Below are 18,872 nucleotides of genomic sequence, written 5' to 3'. Positions count from 1 at the left end.
GCTGAGAAGCAGGTAGAAATCAGGTAGTAAAGCAGGTAGCAGGTTGCACACAGAAGGGAAATGGTAGTAATCTCAGGATTTCTACCTGTGCCACGTGCTAGCGAGGGCAAGAATAGTAGGATCAGGCAGATGAATGCGTGGCTGAGAAACTGGTGCAGGGGGCAGGGCTTCAGATTCTTGGATCATTGGGCTCTCTTCTGGGGGAAGAATGACCTGTTCAGAAAGGACGGGTTACACCTGAACCTGAAATTTTTTGAGGAAATTACAAGTAGGCTAGACAAGGGAGATGCAGTGGATGTTGTGTATTTGGATTTTCAGAAGGCCTTTGACAAACAAGGTGCTGCACATGAGTCTGCTAAACAACATAAGAGCCCATGGAATTACGGGAAAGTTACATATGTGGATAGAGTGCTGGCTGATTGGCAGGAAACAGAGAGTGGGAATAAAGGGATCCCATTCTGGTTGGCTGCCGGTTACCAGTGGTGTTCCACAGGGGTCTGTGTTGGGGCTGCTTCTTTTTACGTTGTATATCAATGATTTGGATTATGGAATAGATGGCTTTATGGCTAAGTTTGCTGATGATAGAAAGATAGGTGGAGGGGCCAATTGTGCTGAGGAAACAGAGAGTCTGCAGAGAGATTTGGATAGATTGGGAGAATGTGCAAAGAAGTGGCAAATGAAATACGATGTTGGAAATTGTAAGGTCATTCACTTTGGTAGAAAAAATAAATAGGCAGACTATTATTTAAATGACGAGAGAATTCAAAGTTCTGAGATGCAACAGGACTTGGGAGTCCTCGTGCAGGATAATCTTAAGGTTAACCTCCAGGTTGAGTTGGAGGTGAAGAAGGCGAATGCAATGTTGGCATTCATTTCTAGAGGAATAGAGTATAGGAGCAGGGATGTGATGTTGAGGCTCTATAAGGCACTGGTAAAATCTCACTTGGAATACTGTATGCAGTTTTGGGCTCCTTATTTAAGAAAGGATGTGCTGACATTGGAGAGGGTTCGGAGAAGATTCACTAGAATGATTCCGGGAATGAGAGGGTTAACATATGAGGAACGTTTGACTGCTCTTGGACTGTATTCCTTGGAGTTTAGAGGAATGAGGGGAGACCTCATAGAGACATTTCGAATGTTGAAAGGCACGGACAGAGTGGATGTGGCAAAGTTGTTTCCCATGGTGGGGGAGTCTAGTATGAGAGGGCATGACTTAAGGATTGAAGGGTACCCATTCAGAGCAGAGATGTGAAGAAATTATTTTAGCCAGAGGATGGTGAATCTGTGGAATTTGTGGCCACAGGCAGCAGTGGAGGTAAAGTTATTGGGTATATTTAAGGCAGAGATTGATAGGTATCTGAGTAGCCAGGGCATCAAAAGTTACTGTGGGAAGGCGGGGGAGTGGGACTAAATGGGAGAATGGATCAGCTCATGATGAAATTGCGGAGCAGACTCGATGGGCGGAGTGGCTGACTTCTGCTCCTTTGTCTTATGGTCTTACTTTCTGAATGAGCCTTGCATGGGGAACCTTGTCAAATGCCTTACTGAAATCCATATACACTACATTTACTGCTCTACCTTCATCAGTGTGTTTAGTCACATCCTCAAAAAATTCAATCAGGCCCATAAGGGATGACTCGCCCTCGACAAAGCCATGCTGACTTTATGTCTCTCCAAATGCTCATAAAATCCTGCCTCTCAGGATCTTTTCCAAGAACCTGCCCACCACTGAAGTAAGACTCACTGGTCCACAATTTCCTGGGTTATCTCTACTCCCTTTCTTGAACGAGAGAACAACATTTGCAATCCTTCAGTAATTCTCTTGCCCCTATTGATGATGCAAAGATCATCACCAGAGGCTCAGCAATCTCCTCCCTCACTTACCACAGTAGCCTGGTGTATATCTTGTCCGGTCCTGGCAACATATTTTACTTAATGCTTTTCAAAAGCTCCAGTACATCCTCTTTCTTAATGTCTATATGCTCATGCATTTCAGTCCAGTGTAAGTCATTTCCTCAATTATCAAGGTTCTTGATGCACCATTAATAATTCTCGGAGACAGGAGGCAAACGATAGGCTTTTATTAGCTGCAAGAAACCACCACACATCCTGGAGACTGAGAGGCTGGGCTCAGGCCTCCAACCGCCTTTATACCGGGGTCTGTGTGAGGAGCCACAGGAGCAGTCAGCAGAGGGGCGTGTCCAGACAGGTATATGTAGTTCACCACAGTCCTTTTCCCTGGTGAATACTGAAGCAAAGTAATCATTAAGTACCTCCTCTGACTCCATACATATGTTTCCGCTATTGCACCTGATTGTTCCTATTCTCATACAGCTGATCCACTTGCTCTTCACATACTTGTAGAATGCCTTGATCCTGCTCGCCAAGGCCTTCTCATGGCCCCTTCTGCTCTCCTAATTTCATTCTTAAGCTCCCTCCTGTCAACACTATAATATCCTAGAGCTCGATCAGTACCTAGTTTCTTGAAACATGCAAGATTTGCTGTTCTTCTCAACTAGATTTTCTACATCCTTTGTACACCATGGTTCTTTTACCCTACCATCCGTTCCCTGCCTCAATGGAATATACCTATGCAGAACACCATGCAAATGTTCCCTGAACATTTGCCACATTTCTGCTGTGCATTTCCTTGAGAACATGTGCTCCCACTTTATGTTCTCATGTTCCTGCCTAATGGCAAAATATTTCCCCCTAACCCAGTTAAATGTTTTCCCAAAATGTCTGCTCCTATCCCTCTCCAGCACTATGGTAAAGGTCAATCACGATAGTCAATCAGGATTTCAATATGCAGGTAAATTGGGAAAATAAGTCTGGTGCTGGATCACGAGAGCAAACTTGTAGAGTCAACACATACAAACAAGCTGGAGGAACTCAGCAGGTCGGGCAGCATACATGGAAACAAGCAGTCAACATTTCGGGCCGAGACCCTTTGTCAGGACTGAAGAAAGAGGGGGCAGGGGTCCTATAAAGAAGGTGGGGGGACGGTGGGAAGGAGAAGGCTGGTAGGTGCTGGGTGAAAAACCAATCGGAGGAAAGATCAAGGGGTGGGCAAGGGGAAGCAGGGAGGGGATAAGCAGGGAAGGTGAAGAAGGAATGTAAGGGGAAAGCATTAAGAGTAGTAGAAGGCAGAAACATGAGAGAGGTGATAGGCAGCTGGAAGAGGAGGCAGCGTGAAACTGGGATGGGGGAAGGGCGAGGGAGGGAATTACCGGAAGTTGGAGAATTCGATGTTCATGCCAATGTGTAGTTTGTGTTTACAACTTGTAGAGTACCTATGAGATGGCTTTTTACAGTAGCTCGTGGTTGAGCCCACAAAGAGAAAGTCAATTTTAGATTGGTTGTGTAATGAACCAGATTTGATTAGGGAGCTTAAGATAAAAGAACCCTTAGGAGGCTGTGGTAATAGTGATAGAATTCTATAGTTTGAAAGGGAGAAGATAAAGTCAGATATATCCATGTTCCATTGGAGTAAAGGGAATTACAGAGGGATGAGACAGGAGATGGAAGGGGACACTAGCAAGGATGATGGTGTTTCATGAGGCAATTCAGAATGTGCAGGATAGATGCATCACGAAGATGAAGATGAGGCAACTGTGTATAACAAGGGAAGTCAAAGACAGCATAACAGGAGGGTATATAATACAGGTAAAATTAATGGGAAATTAGAGGATCAGGAAGCTCTTGAAAACCAACAGAAGGCAACTAAAAAGCCTTAAGGAGAGAAAAGATGAAATATGAAGATAGTCAATGAGAAGGAGGATGAGAGGAGACATGATAGAGATATACATGATATTAAGAGGGACAGATAGAGTGGACAGCTAGCGCCTCTTCCCCAGGGCACCACTGCTTAATACAATGGCTTTAAGGTAAGGAGTGGGAAGTTCAAGGAGGATATTAGAGGAAGGTTTTTTACTCAGAGCGTGGTTGGTGCGTGGGATGCACTGCCTGAGTCTGTGGTGGAGGCAGATACACTAATGAAATTTAAGAGACTACTAGACAGGTATATGGAGGAATTTAAGGTGGCAGGGGGATACATGGGAGGCAGGGTTTAAGGGTTGGCACAACATTGTGGGCCAAAGGGCCTGTACTGTGCTTAAATTGTTCTATGTTCTATAATATAAAATAGGATACAAGATTTTTTTCAGGCATATATTAAGAATAAAAGAGGGGCGAGAATAGTGGGCCGGGGATATCAAATCAGCCTGCCGAGAAGCCAGTTTGGGTTTGGAGGAGCTGACCTGGCTGGAGACCATGCAGCTGCCTGCTGTTCGAAGATACCGGAGTTGGTGTTTCGCGTTGGCTTGAAGGTGACGTGCGGTGAAACCGTGAGTGATTCTCTTGGAAGTTTCTTTTGCATTTGCAAAATCTGTTGGACGTTGATTGCTGCAAGGCCTGCTTCCCTTGTTTGGTGAGGGTTAGACGGTGAGGAGGCAGTGCCACCGCAGTTGTAATTCGAACTAAGCCTCAGTCGTCAGGCTTGCATTGCAGAGTGGCGCCCGGGCTGGGTTGGGTGTGGCCGCTCCTGTTAGTGGTGCCCTCCAGTGACAGCTTGGTGGAATTACAGGCTGCACAGCTAGAAACCACTAATTTGCAGGACTTGGAACTCAGAACTCAGGAACCTGGTCTAAAATTTGTTTTCTTACATAACTTTTCTTTCTCTTTCTCATTAATTTGAATGTGCGGGTATGTTTTTGCACCTTGGCCCCTGAGGAATGTTGTCTTATTCGGCTGCATTGGCGTATGGTTTGAATAACAATTAATTTGATTTTATTTGATTTTATATCAATCCACTGGAAAATGACACTGAAGAGGTAGGAACAGAGGACAAAGAAATGGTGGATGAATTTAATATCCATTTTGTGTCTGTCTTCACTGTGGAAGACACTAGCAGTATGCCAGAAGTACAAGAGTGTCAGGGTGCAGAAGTGAGTGTAGTTGCTATTACTAAGGAGGAGGTGCTTGGGAAGCTGAAAGATCTGAAGGTAGATAAGTCACCTGGACCAGGTGTCTACACCCCAGAGTTCTGAAAGAGGAGCTGAAGAGATGGTGGAGGATTATTAACGATCTTTCAAGGATTATTAGGTTGTGGAATAGTTCTGGAGTACTGGAACGTTGCAAATGTCACTCCACTATTTATGAAGGGAAGGAGGCAAAAAGAATTTATCAGCCACTTAGCCTAACCCCAGTGGTTGGGAAGATTGGAGTCCATTATTAACGATTACGTTTTGGGGTACTTGGAGGCACATGATAAAATAAGGAAAAGTCTGCTTCAGGAGCAATCTTGCCTGACAAATTTATTGGAATTTTTGGAGGAAGTAACAGGTGGGATAGACAAAGGAGAGTCAGTGGATGTTATTTACTTGGGTTTTCAGAAGGCGTTTGACACGGTGCAGCATGTGAGGCTGCTTAATGAGATGAGAGGCCATGGTATTACAGGAAAGATACTATCATGGATAGAAGACTGACCAGCTAACTGAAGGGTATGTGGAATTCTCTGCCAGGACTGGTGGTAGACACAGACACATTAGGGGCATGTAACAAACTCTTAAATAGGCACATAAATAATAGAACAATGCAGGGCTATGTAAGGAGGGTTAGAGTAGTTTGAATAAGTAGAATTTATCTTCAGAGTATGCTAAAATGTCAGTACAATATGGTGGGCAGAAAGGGTCTGTACTGTACTGTAATGCTTGTATATCTTATTTAGAACTTTCTGTAATCAGATGGTACTTATGATGTTGTATTTCAGTCTGAATACAAAAATATTCAACAGAAGTGAACTAAAGTACTAATTAAAGTGGCTTATCAGGATACTTGAGTATATTTCAAATTGAATATAGAACTGTGGGAATACAGGTCCATAATTCATTGAAAATGGCATCACAGGTTGATAGGTTCATAAAGAAAGCCTTTAGCAGTGTGGCCTTCATAAATTAAATTGTATAAGACATCAGAGAGGCCTAATTTGGAGTAATGTGTCCAGTTTTGGTCACCTACCTACTGGAAATACATAAATAAGGTTGAGAATACATAGAAAATTTACAAGGATGTTGATGGCTCTGGAGCATCTGAGTTATATTCAAAGATCGAATTGAAAATTTATTCCTTATTCCTTATTTACTTTATTCCTTGGATCGTAGAAAATTGAGAGAGCTGATAGAGGTATACAAAATGATGAGGGTTCTAGGTAAGGTAAATGAAAGCAAGCTTTTTCCACTGATGTTGGATGAGACTACAGCCAGAGGTCATGGGTTAAGGGTGAAGATGAAAAATTTAAAAGGAATGTGAGTCGTGAGAGTGTGGAATGAGCTGGCAACACAAGTGGTGCAAGCAAGCTCAATTTCAATATTTAAGAGAAGTTTATATAGGTACATGGATGGTAGGGTTATGGAGGGCTGTATTCCCAGTGCAACTCAATGGAAGTAGGCAGTACAAATGGGTTGGCATAGACTTGATGGGCCAAAGGGCCTGTTTCTGCACTGTACTTTTCTATGACTTTATCTCACTATCTTTTTATTTCTGGGAGACTTTGAGGGACCAATGATAATTTGACAGCAACAATCAAGCTATTCACTGGCTAAGTTTACTTATTTTACTTTATTGTAAAAAGAACTTGATGTTCTGATCATGTAACTTTCAAGGGAATTGGTTAAATTGTCAGATTGCATTTTAGGATATCTCAACCCACATTTTGACCCTCTTACCATCTCTGATAGTGGTGCTTGTCCAGGTCTCATTATTACACTCATCTTCCCTGTGGGTGATATTTGGTTCTTTGCATTTTCCTTTGCATTTGCTTGCTTCAGGTGGAAGGAAGGAGAATCTGTGTTGAAGGCCAATGGTTGATCTGGGGATGGAACTGAAGGATTCACCTCAAGATAAATTGGAGAGAAGATTATTATCCTTGAATAGATCGGAGACACTTAAGTAAAATTACCTTTACTGATTGGAGTGGGATTAAACAGCTTGTGCCTCCCACATGAATCCAGGAGTGATGCACACAGCTTGTAGGAGAAAGAAGCCTGTTAGTGGCTATAGGTTATTGCACATCCTGCAATGACGAGGTGTAGGGGCAGCAACATTTCTATTTTAAGTACCAGCCATTCTTTCAATACCAAAAACAAATGCTGGAAGAAACAGCAGCATCTGTGCGTTAATAGTTTGCGTCTGGAACACTTCCTTAGAACTAAGGGAAAATGGAGGGGGCTGAGCTTGGTGAAGGAGAAAAGACCAAATGGAAATGCATTAAGACAGATCAGTTGATAAGGAGCACGTCTAGTATGGAGAAAGCAACAGATAAGAGCCTGAGAATTAAAGTGGCAGCAAATGCAGATCAGCCCTGAAGGCTGAGCAGTGGTGCTCTGTAAAGTGATCATCTAATCTGCATTTATCCAGTGTGGAGAAAGTCAAATTGTGATCACTGACTGCAGTAGAAGTAGTTAAATTAAATACTGCTTCATCTGGAATGATTGTTTTGATCCACAGATTGCTGGAAGGGAAGAGGTAAAAGGACAATTGTATAGGTCCTCAGGCCGAAGTGCTGTGAGAAGGGGATGGAAGAGCAGAACAAGGCAGACAGTCCCTGTAAAACCCAAAGTGGGTAGGAGATGATGTGACATGGTGGGATTGTACTGGACATTCCTTCCTTCGTAGTCACCTTATTATCCTTCACAATTTCCAACATAATTCCACCAAAGTAACATCTTCCCTTCTCCCTCACCAACCCCCACACCAGTTATTTGTTCACAGGCCAGTAAGCAGTTTGGTACCTTCCTTTTATGCTTTATTGACAGTTCAATTTTCAGTACTTTATCAAAGCACAATTCCATAATTACAAAGAGTGGTTAGCTGATTTTAAGACTACCCACTTTCACAAATTAACAAAATAAATCAAACTGTTTCACCAGTAGTGTTAGGCTCCACAGTGAGCCCTTTTAAGAAAATGAGAAATAACTAGTTTGATTAGTGGCTTAATGTGGCACGTCACAATTATTATCCACTCAGACAGGAATCTGGTCGACTAAAACATGCAATCTCTTTACAGTGACTTTGAGTAGGGAAATCATACTGCATCTGTATGAACAGTAAATTGTCAAATACAGCACAGAAGGCACACAGGTGTGATGATAAAACAGATATACTGGCTGTAGTATACAAGCCTTTAATGCAATTTGGACAAAATTTTGAGTATTAATGTTTATCATACACTGAACATGAGTTATATACACTGACATACGCACACTAACTCCAGTCAGCAGGTGCATATCAAAATGTACAAGACAACCATGAAGTTTGTTTTTACAATAATATAACAACACTTTTGTAGGAATGTATATTCATGCAATGACTCTCGGAAAAGGATCAAATTAATGTGGCTTCCTTATATCCCAGAGACCACTAATTCTTCAAACATCTATACTACCTCAATCAGCAAAAGAACAATCACACTTTTTTAATGTCTTTTACAATAATTGTATATTTTAAGATGCAGCAGGTCCATGTCTGGCATTTCCCAACATTAATGTTTCTGCATTGGGCACATAATTTATAGACAGATGTGGCCTTTCACTACAATGCTAGCACAAAGATAATACATCTACTTTAAAAACAGTAATACAAAATGCAACTAAAATTCTTATTCACAGTATTATTTACTGGTGTCATGTATACCCTGAAGAAAACTTTTTTCTTTTATATTTATAAACTAAAATGCACAAATAAGGACAATTTTTTAACCATTTACCAACTATTAGAAATTTGGAAGGAATGTGTGATGTAAAAGAATGTGTAAGCCTCACAATCCCAAATTTATTTGGCTGTTAAAGTTTGCAATTTATCAACACTACACAAAACCATAATCACCAATGCATATGAATGATACAGTCATTTTAACAGGCTGACAGTCAAAATAAGCTGGAATTGTTCATAAAGGAGCATGAATACATAATTTAATGTGCAATCAGCAAGAATTAAAAGAAGAAATTATTCTTCATTCTTGGCACTTTTTTGTAGCAATTCAACAAAAAAAATCATGTTTCTAGATTCAATAAAAATGGAAAATCCTATTGGTTTGTGGCTTATATGATAACCAAGATAAAGTGTTACTTAAGTCTATCATCATGCATCACAGGTAGAGTGGTCCAAACCATCCAGTGCAACTTGGTTCCTGTGAGGAGAGTTTGGGCTCGGTGGACTACTTGGATTTGAGCTGTTTGAAGGTGTTGAATGCCTTGTTGAATCAGAGTCCTGAAGAGAAATAAAAGGTATGCACATCAATTTATGTTGCACTTATTGTCAAGAAAGCATAATGAAAAACTGAAGTATTTTAATTAATAAGGTAGGTGAACTGCAATTGGGCAATTACATGCAAATACTTACTTCTCTCTCAAAATCTTGGTCAGGATCAGAAATATTACGTGATGTCATAACAGCCTCCCCACCTAAGTATAAGAAATAAGTACATCAAAAGAAAGTACCTTGATATTTAATGAGTACCATAACTATTTATAGATTATTTATAGATACCATATAAAGTTCAGGCCTGATAATCAGGAAGCTGTGAAGAATATCCAAAGTAATGTAATAAAAGCCGACCAGCTCTGGAATCAACTTCCAATTGTTGCTGAAATGGTATCTTGAACTAGCAGAAAATTATATGATTTGATCTATTCAGAGATCAAAAAATATTAATTCAAACTAAAGTCAGTGAATTCTTAGCAAAAGACAAGGGTGTCTATCAGTAACTGACTAAAAGAAAGCAAAGGATCAGCCATGTGAAAGGGACTGCTCTTGACACCAGTGGGAATCACACCAAAGAGGAGAGTCATACCTTGCACAAAATATGACAACTATAGTTAGTGAAAGTCAATTATCTCTGCTCCAGGAAATCATTTCATGCATTTGCATCTTTCATTGCTGCATCAATGACCCTCCTCCCATTTGTTCAGAAAAGGCCCACTGATGATTGCACATCCAGTTACTCAGCAAATGGAGAAGTACCTGCCTAGCTGACATGTGTACATGCAGGGGCTAATAAGTGGGAGTAACACAAACTTAAATGTCAGGTCTTGCACCTCCAATAAGGAAGAATCTCACTATCCTGGATATTTAATACTTTTACCATCACAGAGTGTCCAATCATCAATATCCTGGATGAAATCACTGACCAGAATAACAACTGAAACCATCCCACCCTTGGCCTGTTACCAGAACAGGAAAAGGTTGGGATCCCAAAGGATCTCCAAGGCATCTACATGGCCCATAAGGGAATGCCTTCCACTTGCCTGGATGAGTGCAGCTAGAGTAATATTGAAGCAATTCAACCCAATCAGAACAAATCACCATCCCTTCCACCAAAAACGCAAAGTGAAATTATATGCATTGCAGTTATCAAGAGTACTCCAATACACCTTGTAAACTATCAAATTCTACAATTCACAAAGGCAAAGGAGGTACATAGAAACATCATTCGTAGACTCCCATCCAAAATGTGCATCATGCTGACTTGAAATTACATCACATTCCATCGATGCCCATAGTTCTAGATTCTGGAACCAACAACACTTTCACTTCAGCAGTTCAAGATAGACAGCTGAACTTGTTAAGATGCCCTCAGCAAAAAACAAATGATTAAAAAAATGCAGATGCAGGTCTGACATCTTGTAGAAATTCTACATATTCCCTCTCTTGGGATCCAGCATCAACCTGATTTTTCCCAATCTGCCTGCATATTGAAATTTCCATGACTATTCTTACATTGCCCTTTTTTATATACCTTTTGTAATTCGTATCTCACATCCTGGCTACTTTTGGAGGCCTGTTTATAACTCCCATCAGGGTCTTTTTACTCTTGCAGTTTCTTAACTCTACCCACAAGATTTCTCCATCTTCCGATCCTATGTCACCTCTTTCTAAGGATTTGATTTTATTGTTTTACCAACAGAGCCACCCCACCCTCTTTGCCTACCTGTCTGTCCTTTTGATACAATGTGTACCTTTGGATGTTAAGCTCCCAACTGTGAGCATCTTTCAGCCATGACTCAGTGTTGCCCACAATGTCATTCCTGCCAATCTCTACAAGATCTTCTACCTCTTTTCATATACCACGTGCTTTCAGATATAACACATTCAGTCCTGTATTCATCACCCATTTCAATTTTGCCCCCATTTTACACTTAGTTCACCCCACTGACTGCAATTTTGCCCTATCATTTGCTTGCCCTTCCTCACAGACACATGATGCACTGCATCTACTTACATACCAACTGCTCCATCCTCAGCCCTATCACTACGGTTCCCACCTCCATGCCAAATTAGATCCAAAATATTCAGTTTTTCTTTCCACAGATGCTATCTGGCCCAATGAGTCTTTCAAGCTTTGCTGTTTTTTAAACTTGAAAATATTTGATCAAAATAGATGCTATCTCCAGCAGCAATATTGCAACAATGGAATGTTCTAGAAAATTTGCTATTTCCACTAGCTTCAAATTCAGTCTCGCTACTTAATAGGTCTCTTGCGTATGTGGAGCTGAGACTTTTGAATACTGAGTACTGTAGCTGACAAACAAGAAGCTTTTCTATAATAGTTGCTTAATATAAAAATAACCTGCATAAAAATAAAAGGAAATTCCACAGATTTCTTTCTTCTAAATTTTAATGAATAGCCTTTTCTATGAACATTTTTCACACTCATACCAAGGAGAAACAAACGATTTTTATGAAGAAAAAGTTATTCTGCTTCAATTTGCCATCTAAAAATAACCAGTATTATATTAATATTAGGCTTTCTTCTCCAGCTGTCCTTAACAGTAGCAAACATCGCTGCACTTGAGATGATCTAGAATATTTTTTTAAATAAATTGTTTATATTTCTCAGTCCTGTGGTTATCGACACTCAATAACAAGTCAAGGTGCTTAATACGTATGATTAATAAAATATTATTACCTGAAACTGTACGTGTAATATGCTGTTTGCTACGGTGCTGCCTTGGAAGATTGGAATGTGAAACACGCTTTTCTTTTATCTGTTCATCCTGTGATACTGGTGACACACTCTGCAGCAACAAGTGAAATGTTAAATTAAATTTGATTTTCCTTCTGGAGAAGAGTTCAATATATCATTAAACACTGTGTGTTATATTTAATGTTGCTTTGAAGGAAAAGCCAGATAGAAGATGTTACAGCATTCCCAGCAGGAGGAAGAGGGACAGGAAGAGGACGTGCAGAGTGCAATCATGTGACAAATGTGCTCAAAGTTGGCTGGAAGAGATACAAGGACGTGGTGTTGAGGATGAATGGGAAGGAAACTCATTCTGTGCTAAATCAACAAAAGGAAACAGACTATTTAAGGAAATAATTTTTTAAAAAGCTATTCAGTAATTTCTGCAATTAGAACATGGATTTAACTGTTACTAATTGAAGTTAGAAGATACAAAAACAAATATAATTTTTATTGTACTTGTTTTGGAGTGATTAACATTTGAAACCAATAGTAAGAGCTTGCTTCATATATAATTTTTGAAATTCAAAGACTTGTTTCTCCATAAAACACCAGAATGCTACTTCAATACTGCAAATAATTTAAAAGGTATTAAATTTAAACCGTATCAGAATCTTCACTGGATATTTTAGTATAATTCTTTCCTTTAATACAAATTCGTAACTGACATTCGTCCCTCTATCCAACAGCTCTCAGTACTATGCTGGAATGTTAGATTTTTGAGGTTAATTGGGCCATCTTTTAATCAGAGCAGCCACTTATTTGGGACAACTCTTAAAGAACAAAAATAAATTGAGAAAATAGCCAAGATTATCTTTCACGAGGAATTCTGCAGATGCTGGAAATTCAAGCAACACACACAAAATGCTGGTGGAACACAGCAGGCCAGGCAGCATCTATAAGGAGAAGCGCTGTCGACGTTTCAGGCCAAGACCCTTCGTCAGCACTAACTGAAAGGAAAGATCGTAAGAGATTTGAAAGTAGGGAGGGGACAATGTGAAATTATAGGAGAAGGACTGGAGGGGGTGGGGTGAAGCTGAGAGCCTGAGAAGGGAAAGGATCATGGGACGGGAGGCCTAGGGAGAAAGAAAGGGGGAGGGGAGCACCAGAGGGAGATGGAGAACAGGCAGAGTGATGGGCAGAGAAAGAAAAAGGGGATGGGGAAAAAAAACTAAATATATCAGGGATGGGGTAAGAAGGGGAGGAGAGGCATTAACAGAAGTTGGAGAAGTCAATGTTCATGCCATCAGGTTGGAGGCTACCCAGCCGGTATATAAGGTGCAAACATGAGGAAATCTGCAGATGCTGGAAATTTAAACAACACATACAAAATGCTGGTGGAACACAGCAGGCCAGGCAGCATCTATAAGGAGAAGCACTGTTGACGTTTCGGGCTGAGACCCTTCGTCAGCACAGTGCTTCTCCTTATAGATGCTGCCTGGCCTGCTGCGTTCCACCAGCATTTTGTGTGTGCGGTATATAAGGTGTTGTTCCTCCAACCTGAGTGTGGCTTCATCTTGACAGTAGAGGAGGTCATGGATAGACATATCAGAATGGGAATTGGATGTGGAATTAAAATGTGTGGCCACTGGGAGATCCTGCTTTCTCTGGCGGACAGAGCGTAGGTGTTCAGCGAAATGGTCTCCCAGTCTGCGTCAGGTCTCACCAATATATAAAGGGCCACACCGGGAGCACCGGACACAGTATACCGCACCAGGTGAAGTGTATACAAACAGGTGAAGTGTCGCCTCACCTGGAAGGACTGTCTGGGGCCCTGAATGGTGGTGAGGGAGGAAGTGTAAGGGGAGGTGTAGCACTTGTTCCGCTTGCAAGGATAAGTGCCAGGAGGGAGATCGGTGGGAAGGGATGGGGTGGGGGGGGGGATGAATGGACAAAGTAGTCGCGTAGGGAGCGATCCCTGCAGAAAGCAATGGGGGGGGGGGGGAGGGAAAGATGTGCTGGGTAGTGGGATCCCGTTGGAGGTGGCGAAAGTTACGGAGAATTATATGTTGGATCTGGAGGCTGGTGGGGTGGTAGGTGAGGACAAAGTGGAACACTATCCCGAGTGGGGTAGGTAGTGGGCGGATGGGGTGAGGGCAGATGTGCGGGAAATGGGGGAGATGCGTTTGAGAGCAGAGTTGATGGTGGAAGAAGGGAAGCCCCTTTGTTTAAAAAAGGAAGACATCTCCTTCGTCCTGGAACTAAAAGCGTCATCCTGAGAGCAGATGTGGCGGAGACGGAGGAGCTGTGAAAAGGGGATAGCATTTTTGTAAGAGACAGGGTGGGAAGAGGAATAGTCCAGGTAGCTGTGAGAGTCTGTAGGCTTATAGTAGATATCAGGCCTTCTTCAGAGATGGAGACAGAAGGATCAAGAAAGGGGAGGGAGTTGTCAGAAATAGACCAGGTAAATTTGAGGGCAGGGTGAAAGTTGGAGGCAAAGTTAATGAAGTTAACGAGCTCAGCATGCATGCAGGAGGCAATACCAATGCAGTCGTCGATGTAGCAAAGGAAAAGAGGGGGACAGATACCCGTATAGACTTGGAACATGGACTGTTCCACAAAGCCAACAAAAAGGCAGGCATAACTGGGACCCATGCAGGTGCCCATGGCTACACCTTTGGTTTGGAGGAAGTGGGAGGAGCCAAAGGAGAAATTATTGACAGTAAGAACTAATTCCGCTAGATGGAGGAGAGTGGTGGTAGAGGGGAATTGGTTAGATCTGGAATCCAAAAAGAAGCAAAGAGGTTTGAGACCTTCCTGGTGGGGGATGGAGGTATATAGGGACTGGACGTCCATGGTGAACATAAGGTGGTGAGGGCCAGGGAACTTAAAATCATTGAAAAAATTCAAAGCGTGAGAAGTGTCATGAACATAGGTGGGAAGGGATTGAACAAAAGGGTATAAAACAGGGTCAAGGCATGCAGAAGTGAGTTCGGTGGGGCAGGAGCAAGCTGAGACAATGGGTCTACCTGGACAGGCAGGTTTGCGGATTTTGGGTAGGAGGTAGAAACGGGAAGTGCGGGGTGTGGGAACTATGAGGTTGGTGGCAGTGGATGGGAGATCCCCAGAGCTGATAAGGTTGGTGACGGGTATAGGAGACAGTGGGGTCCTTAGTGGGGTCATGATCAAGGGGTAAATAAGAGCAAGTATCAGAGAGTTGTCGCTGTGCCTCGGCCAGGTAGAGGTCAGTACGCCAGACTACAACAGCTCCCCCCTTATCAGCGAGTTTTATAGTGAGGTTGGGATTGGTACGGAGAGAGCAGAGAGCAGAGCGTTCAGAAGGAGAGAGGTTGGAATTGGAACACAGTGTGGTGAAGTCGAGACGGTTGATGTCCCATCGGCAGTTAGCAATAAAGAGATCCAGAGCAGGGTGTCCGTGAAGAGGAGGGTTGAAGACGGGAGAAGAGGTCATCGGTGGGTGTAGGAGAGTCCTTGTCAAAGAAGTAAGCTCGGAGACGGAGCCGGCGGAAGAAGAGTTCAGCATCATGGCGTACGCAGAACTCGCTGAGGTGTGGGCAAAGGGGGACAAAGGTGAGGCCCTTACCGAGGACAGAAAGCTCTGCCTCAAGAGAATTGAAGGTAGGAGGGAATGGTAAAGACCTGGCACTGATGAGAGATGGGATCAGAGTGGGGAGGGAGGCTGGTGGTGTCAGTGGAGAGGGGAGGGTTGGGGTGAGAAGAAGATGGAGCCTCTGAGGGCCCAGGAGCTGACGATGGGATCTGAGGGAGAGGGGATTGCAGAGTGGTGGTGGGGGAAGGGGAGACGGGAGCCACAATCGTAGCATGTGAAGACCCTGCCTGGAGTTCAAGGCTAGAGGCGCAATCGCTTTAAAGCTGTCCAAGGTCGTTGGAACACGCGTTGATGGTGCTGGAGTCCGGGTTGTGAATATGCCCTGGGTTGCTGGGGCAGCCGAGATCGACAGCCGGGGCTAATCCATGGTCGTTGGATTATCTTTGTTTACTTGGGACACTATGCCACTTAATTGGGACAGGATACTGTTGCCAAACAGTTCCGAACTAGCATCAGTCACGCGCATGTTGTTTGGCTGTTGGACACTACACTGTGTTTACAGTGAACAGATTTTAAATAGTGACACTTGCCTGTGTTTGTGTTCAAAAAGTAGTGATTTTTGTCATTGATAGTTGTTGAGTTAATAAGCAGTAAAACAATTCAGGACTGCTTTGCTCGCTGTGATTTCAAGCAAACAAGCTTGGAAATGCCAGAAATGGCTAGGAATTGAAATGAAATGATTTCACTACTTCCAAGTTAGAACTACAAAGAATTTGAGGGTATTGACAATCATCTTGAATGTTAAAATAAAAATGAAGATTTGGAGGATGCAATCATCAAAAGCATTGTATGAAGGCAGTCCATTATCTGCACTAGGAATCTGTGCTGATTTTGTCCATTTACAGAACACCATGCAGTTAAATTTCTCTGCTGATAAGTATTAGGAACTAGTACAGTTTTATAGAACCGTAGTAGTTTTGGCAGTGTTCTGATTTTGTTATGTATTTCATTTAAATTCATTACTTGTTACTCAGTTAAATGGTAGTTTGTCTTTTTTTTATACCTTTTTAAACATTTCCATAAAACTTCGGTTATTGGAGCAACCCCTTAATTGAGCCAAAATGTACTAGTCCCAACATCTCAATTAACTGGAATCCACTGTACTTAATATTGTAAAACTTTTAACACATTGTTTTAATTTTACTTGTAGGATTTATTTTAACATCGCAGAATGCAATTTTCAGATTACTCAAGTGGTAATCAACATTTCACAAGAAAACTATTGCTGGTCATAATTATTTTTTATATTTACCAGTGGAAGATCCATAAGTACTTGCATGCCATCTCCTGGTCCCATGTGAGCCACATGGTTGAAGTTGGTTGGATTTGATATCAGCTTTGACCGCATCTCAGGATCTCTCAGCATCTCACTGTTAAAAAATATGCATAAATATAAACAAATCACATGTTGAAATTGGTCACAAAATGGCTCAGTAACAGAAAACTACACAGGTTATAAAGCCACTTGAGAACATCCTACCGCCTCTGTTGTAACCGTTCCTCTTCTGGTATCCTGAAAGCAAATCTCTTTTTGCTGCGTGTCCTGAGCATCTGCTTTTTGCTGTTGTCTGATGTGTCTGGCACATTCAAGCTGTCTCCATCTGTAATAACGCCCACCATAAACCCAATCAATTGTCTGACAATTAAGACACAGGGCCTCCATAACTTTGGTTTAATAATATTGAAGGGCTTAAGTGAATTATTCAAAGTTTCACCAAGTGTGCTTGCAGGACTATACACTAATCCTACAAAAGTTATACAGTATTTTTAAAAGTGAGGAATTGTGTGTAATGTACAATCTATGAGAGAAAAAAATGCATCAACTTCTAGTATAAAAGAATTGAGAAGCCTTTTAAATAAGTATCTGGTAACTAATTGATTTAAAGTAGCAAATAATAGAACAAATCTAATGGTAGGATGGCAGTTCCATGTGAACTAGCAGTACAGAAGCATGCAAGCACACCGGATTTGGAACTGTGGTTCATGTACTAAAACGTGGCAGTTCTATACTTGCCTACTGATTCTAGGGAGTAAACCTGATAGTAGATTTGCTGTGATTCTTCAACAGCTTTGACATGGTAAAGCATCCACAGCTTATTTATTTCAATGGAAATTTTTAAATGGTCTTTTATGGCAGGGGTTACCTTTTTATGCCATGGAGCCTTACCATTTTCTGAGGGGTCTGTGGACCCCAGATTGGAAACCCCTGTTTTATGGTAAATTAAAAAAAACACAAAAGAATGTTTGTTACATTAAATTATGTGTTATTTCTAGCAATTGGATTCATACATTTCACTATTCTTTAGTAAGTACAATAGTGATAGCAGACAGGAGCTAAACAGCATATGACAAAAGCAGGCCATGGTGAATTTACCAAATCATTTTGGATGTTGTTAATAAGTGCACCCCAGGCTTTTTAGTTTCACTTCTTACTATACACTTGTGTTTTTATTATATAACATTTTCCCTACCATGCAGTAAGTTTTCAGTCTTTATAAGCCAGCAATTCAACAGTAGCATTTGCAGGATGTACAACTCCTATAATATTATTAATTTGCTAAATTATTTTTAAATACTTTTGAATCTCAGGACATTCAGTTGCATTCCAAAATCTTTGCTGTTTAGACAGTCCGCTCAATAGTAGCTGTAGCAGAAATGACACAGGTAGCCTTCCAGATCATTTCAAGTATTCTGGCAAGCTATAAATTATCCTTTCTTCATTTGGTATTTTCTTGTGTAATTTTCTCTCAAGGATGAGCAGTCAGAGTAATAGCTCTATTATTTTTACTTACTGTTCCAGAAATAATGACCAGAACTCCACAATCATCAGCACAAAATGAAATCAAGTCTGAAGACTTTTTGCAATACAAACTTAATGTAGCACATAGAGATGTTTTACCATGTTTTCCATAAGAGACTGTTCACCCTTTAACAAAAATAAATACTGAAAAATGTATCATAGTGTTATTACGCACAATGTTGTGCTCGTTGTAGAGTTTCTCGATTTAGACTTGCAAAATGCAAATCAGATTGTGAGAAATTTTAAATAAACAAAAAAGTGTAAATAAATACTGCATAACCCTGGGAAAAGTTGTTGTTGTCCCTGATCAAATCTCTTATTTTCTGGATGCTACTGCTTCTTAACAGTGAAGGCACATAATGATCTAAATGGGTAAAGCACAATTTTGTTCAGGATAAAATGGCAAGGATTCCACAAGACTGATTTGAAACAATTCTCCAAAATGCATGGAAAAACATTACAATTTCAATACGGCTATATGA

The 18,872-nt window shown here is 41.3% G+C and overlaps 1 protein-coding gene across 1 annotated transcript in view; it reads right to left on the bottom strand.

The window, feature by feature from the left end:
* Positions 1-7,777: 7,777 nt before the first annotated feature.
* The window catches only part of cdc42bpb (CDC42 binding protein kinase beta (DMPK-like)), a 209,338-nt gene continuing 198,243 nt past the window's right edge, over positions 7,778-18,872 (bottom strand). Inside the window, exons 33-37 of the mRNA XM_059958771.1 lie at positions 17,071-17,191; positions 16,843-16,960; positions 11,966-12,074; positions 9,400-9,461; positions 7,778-9,267 (exon numbers count right to left, since the gene is read on the bottom strand). Coding sequence (XP_059814754.1) covers positions 9,139-9,267; positions 9,400-9,461; positions 11,966-12,074; positions 16,843-16,960; positions 17,071-17,191 — 539 coding nt within the window. The 3' untranslated portion in view covers positions 7,778-9,138. The remainder of the gene's footprint in view (positions 9,268-9,399; positions 9,462-11,965; positions 12,075-16,842; positions 16,961-17,070; positions 17,192-18,872) is intronic.

Source organism: Hypanus sabinus, chromosome 2, assembly GCF_030144855.1.
Source record: "Hypanus sabinus isolate sHypSab1 chromosome 2, sHypSab1.hap1, whole genome shotgun sequence".
NCBI lineage: Eukaryota > Metazoa > Chordata > Chondrichthyes > Myliobatiformes > Dasyatidae > Hypanus > Hypanus sabinus.
The sequence above is the reverse complement of the archived record's forward strand: the minus strand, read 5'-3'. Positions and strand labels throughout refer to the sequence as shown.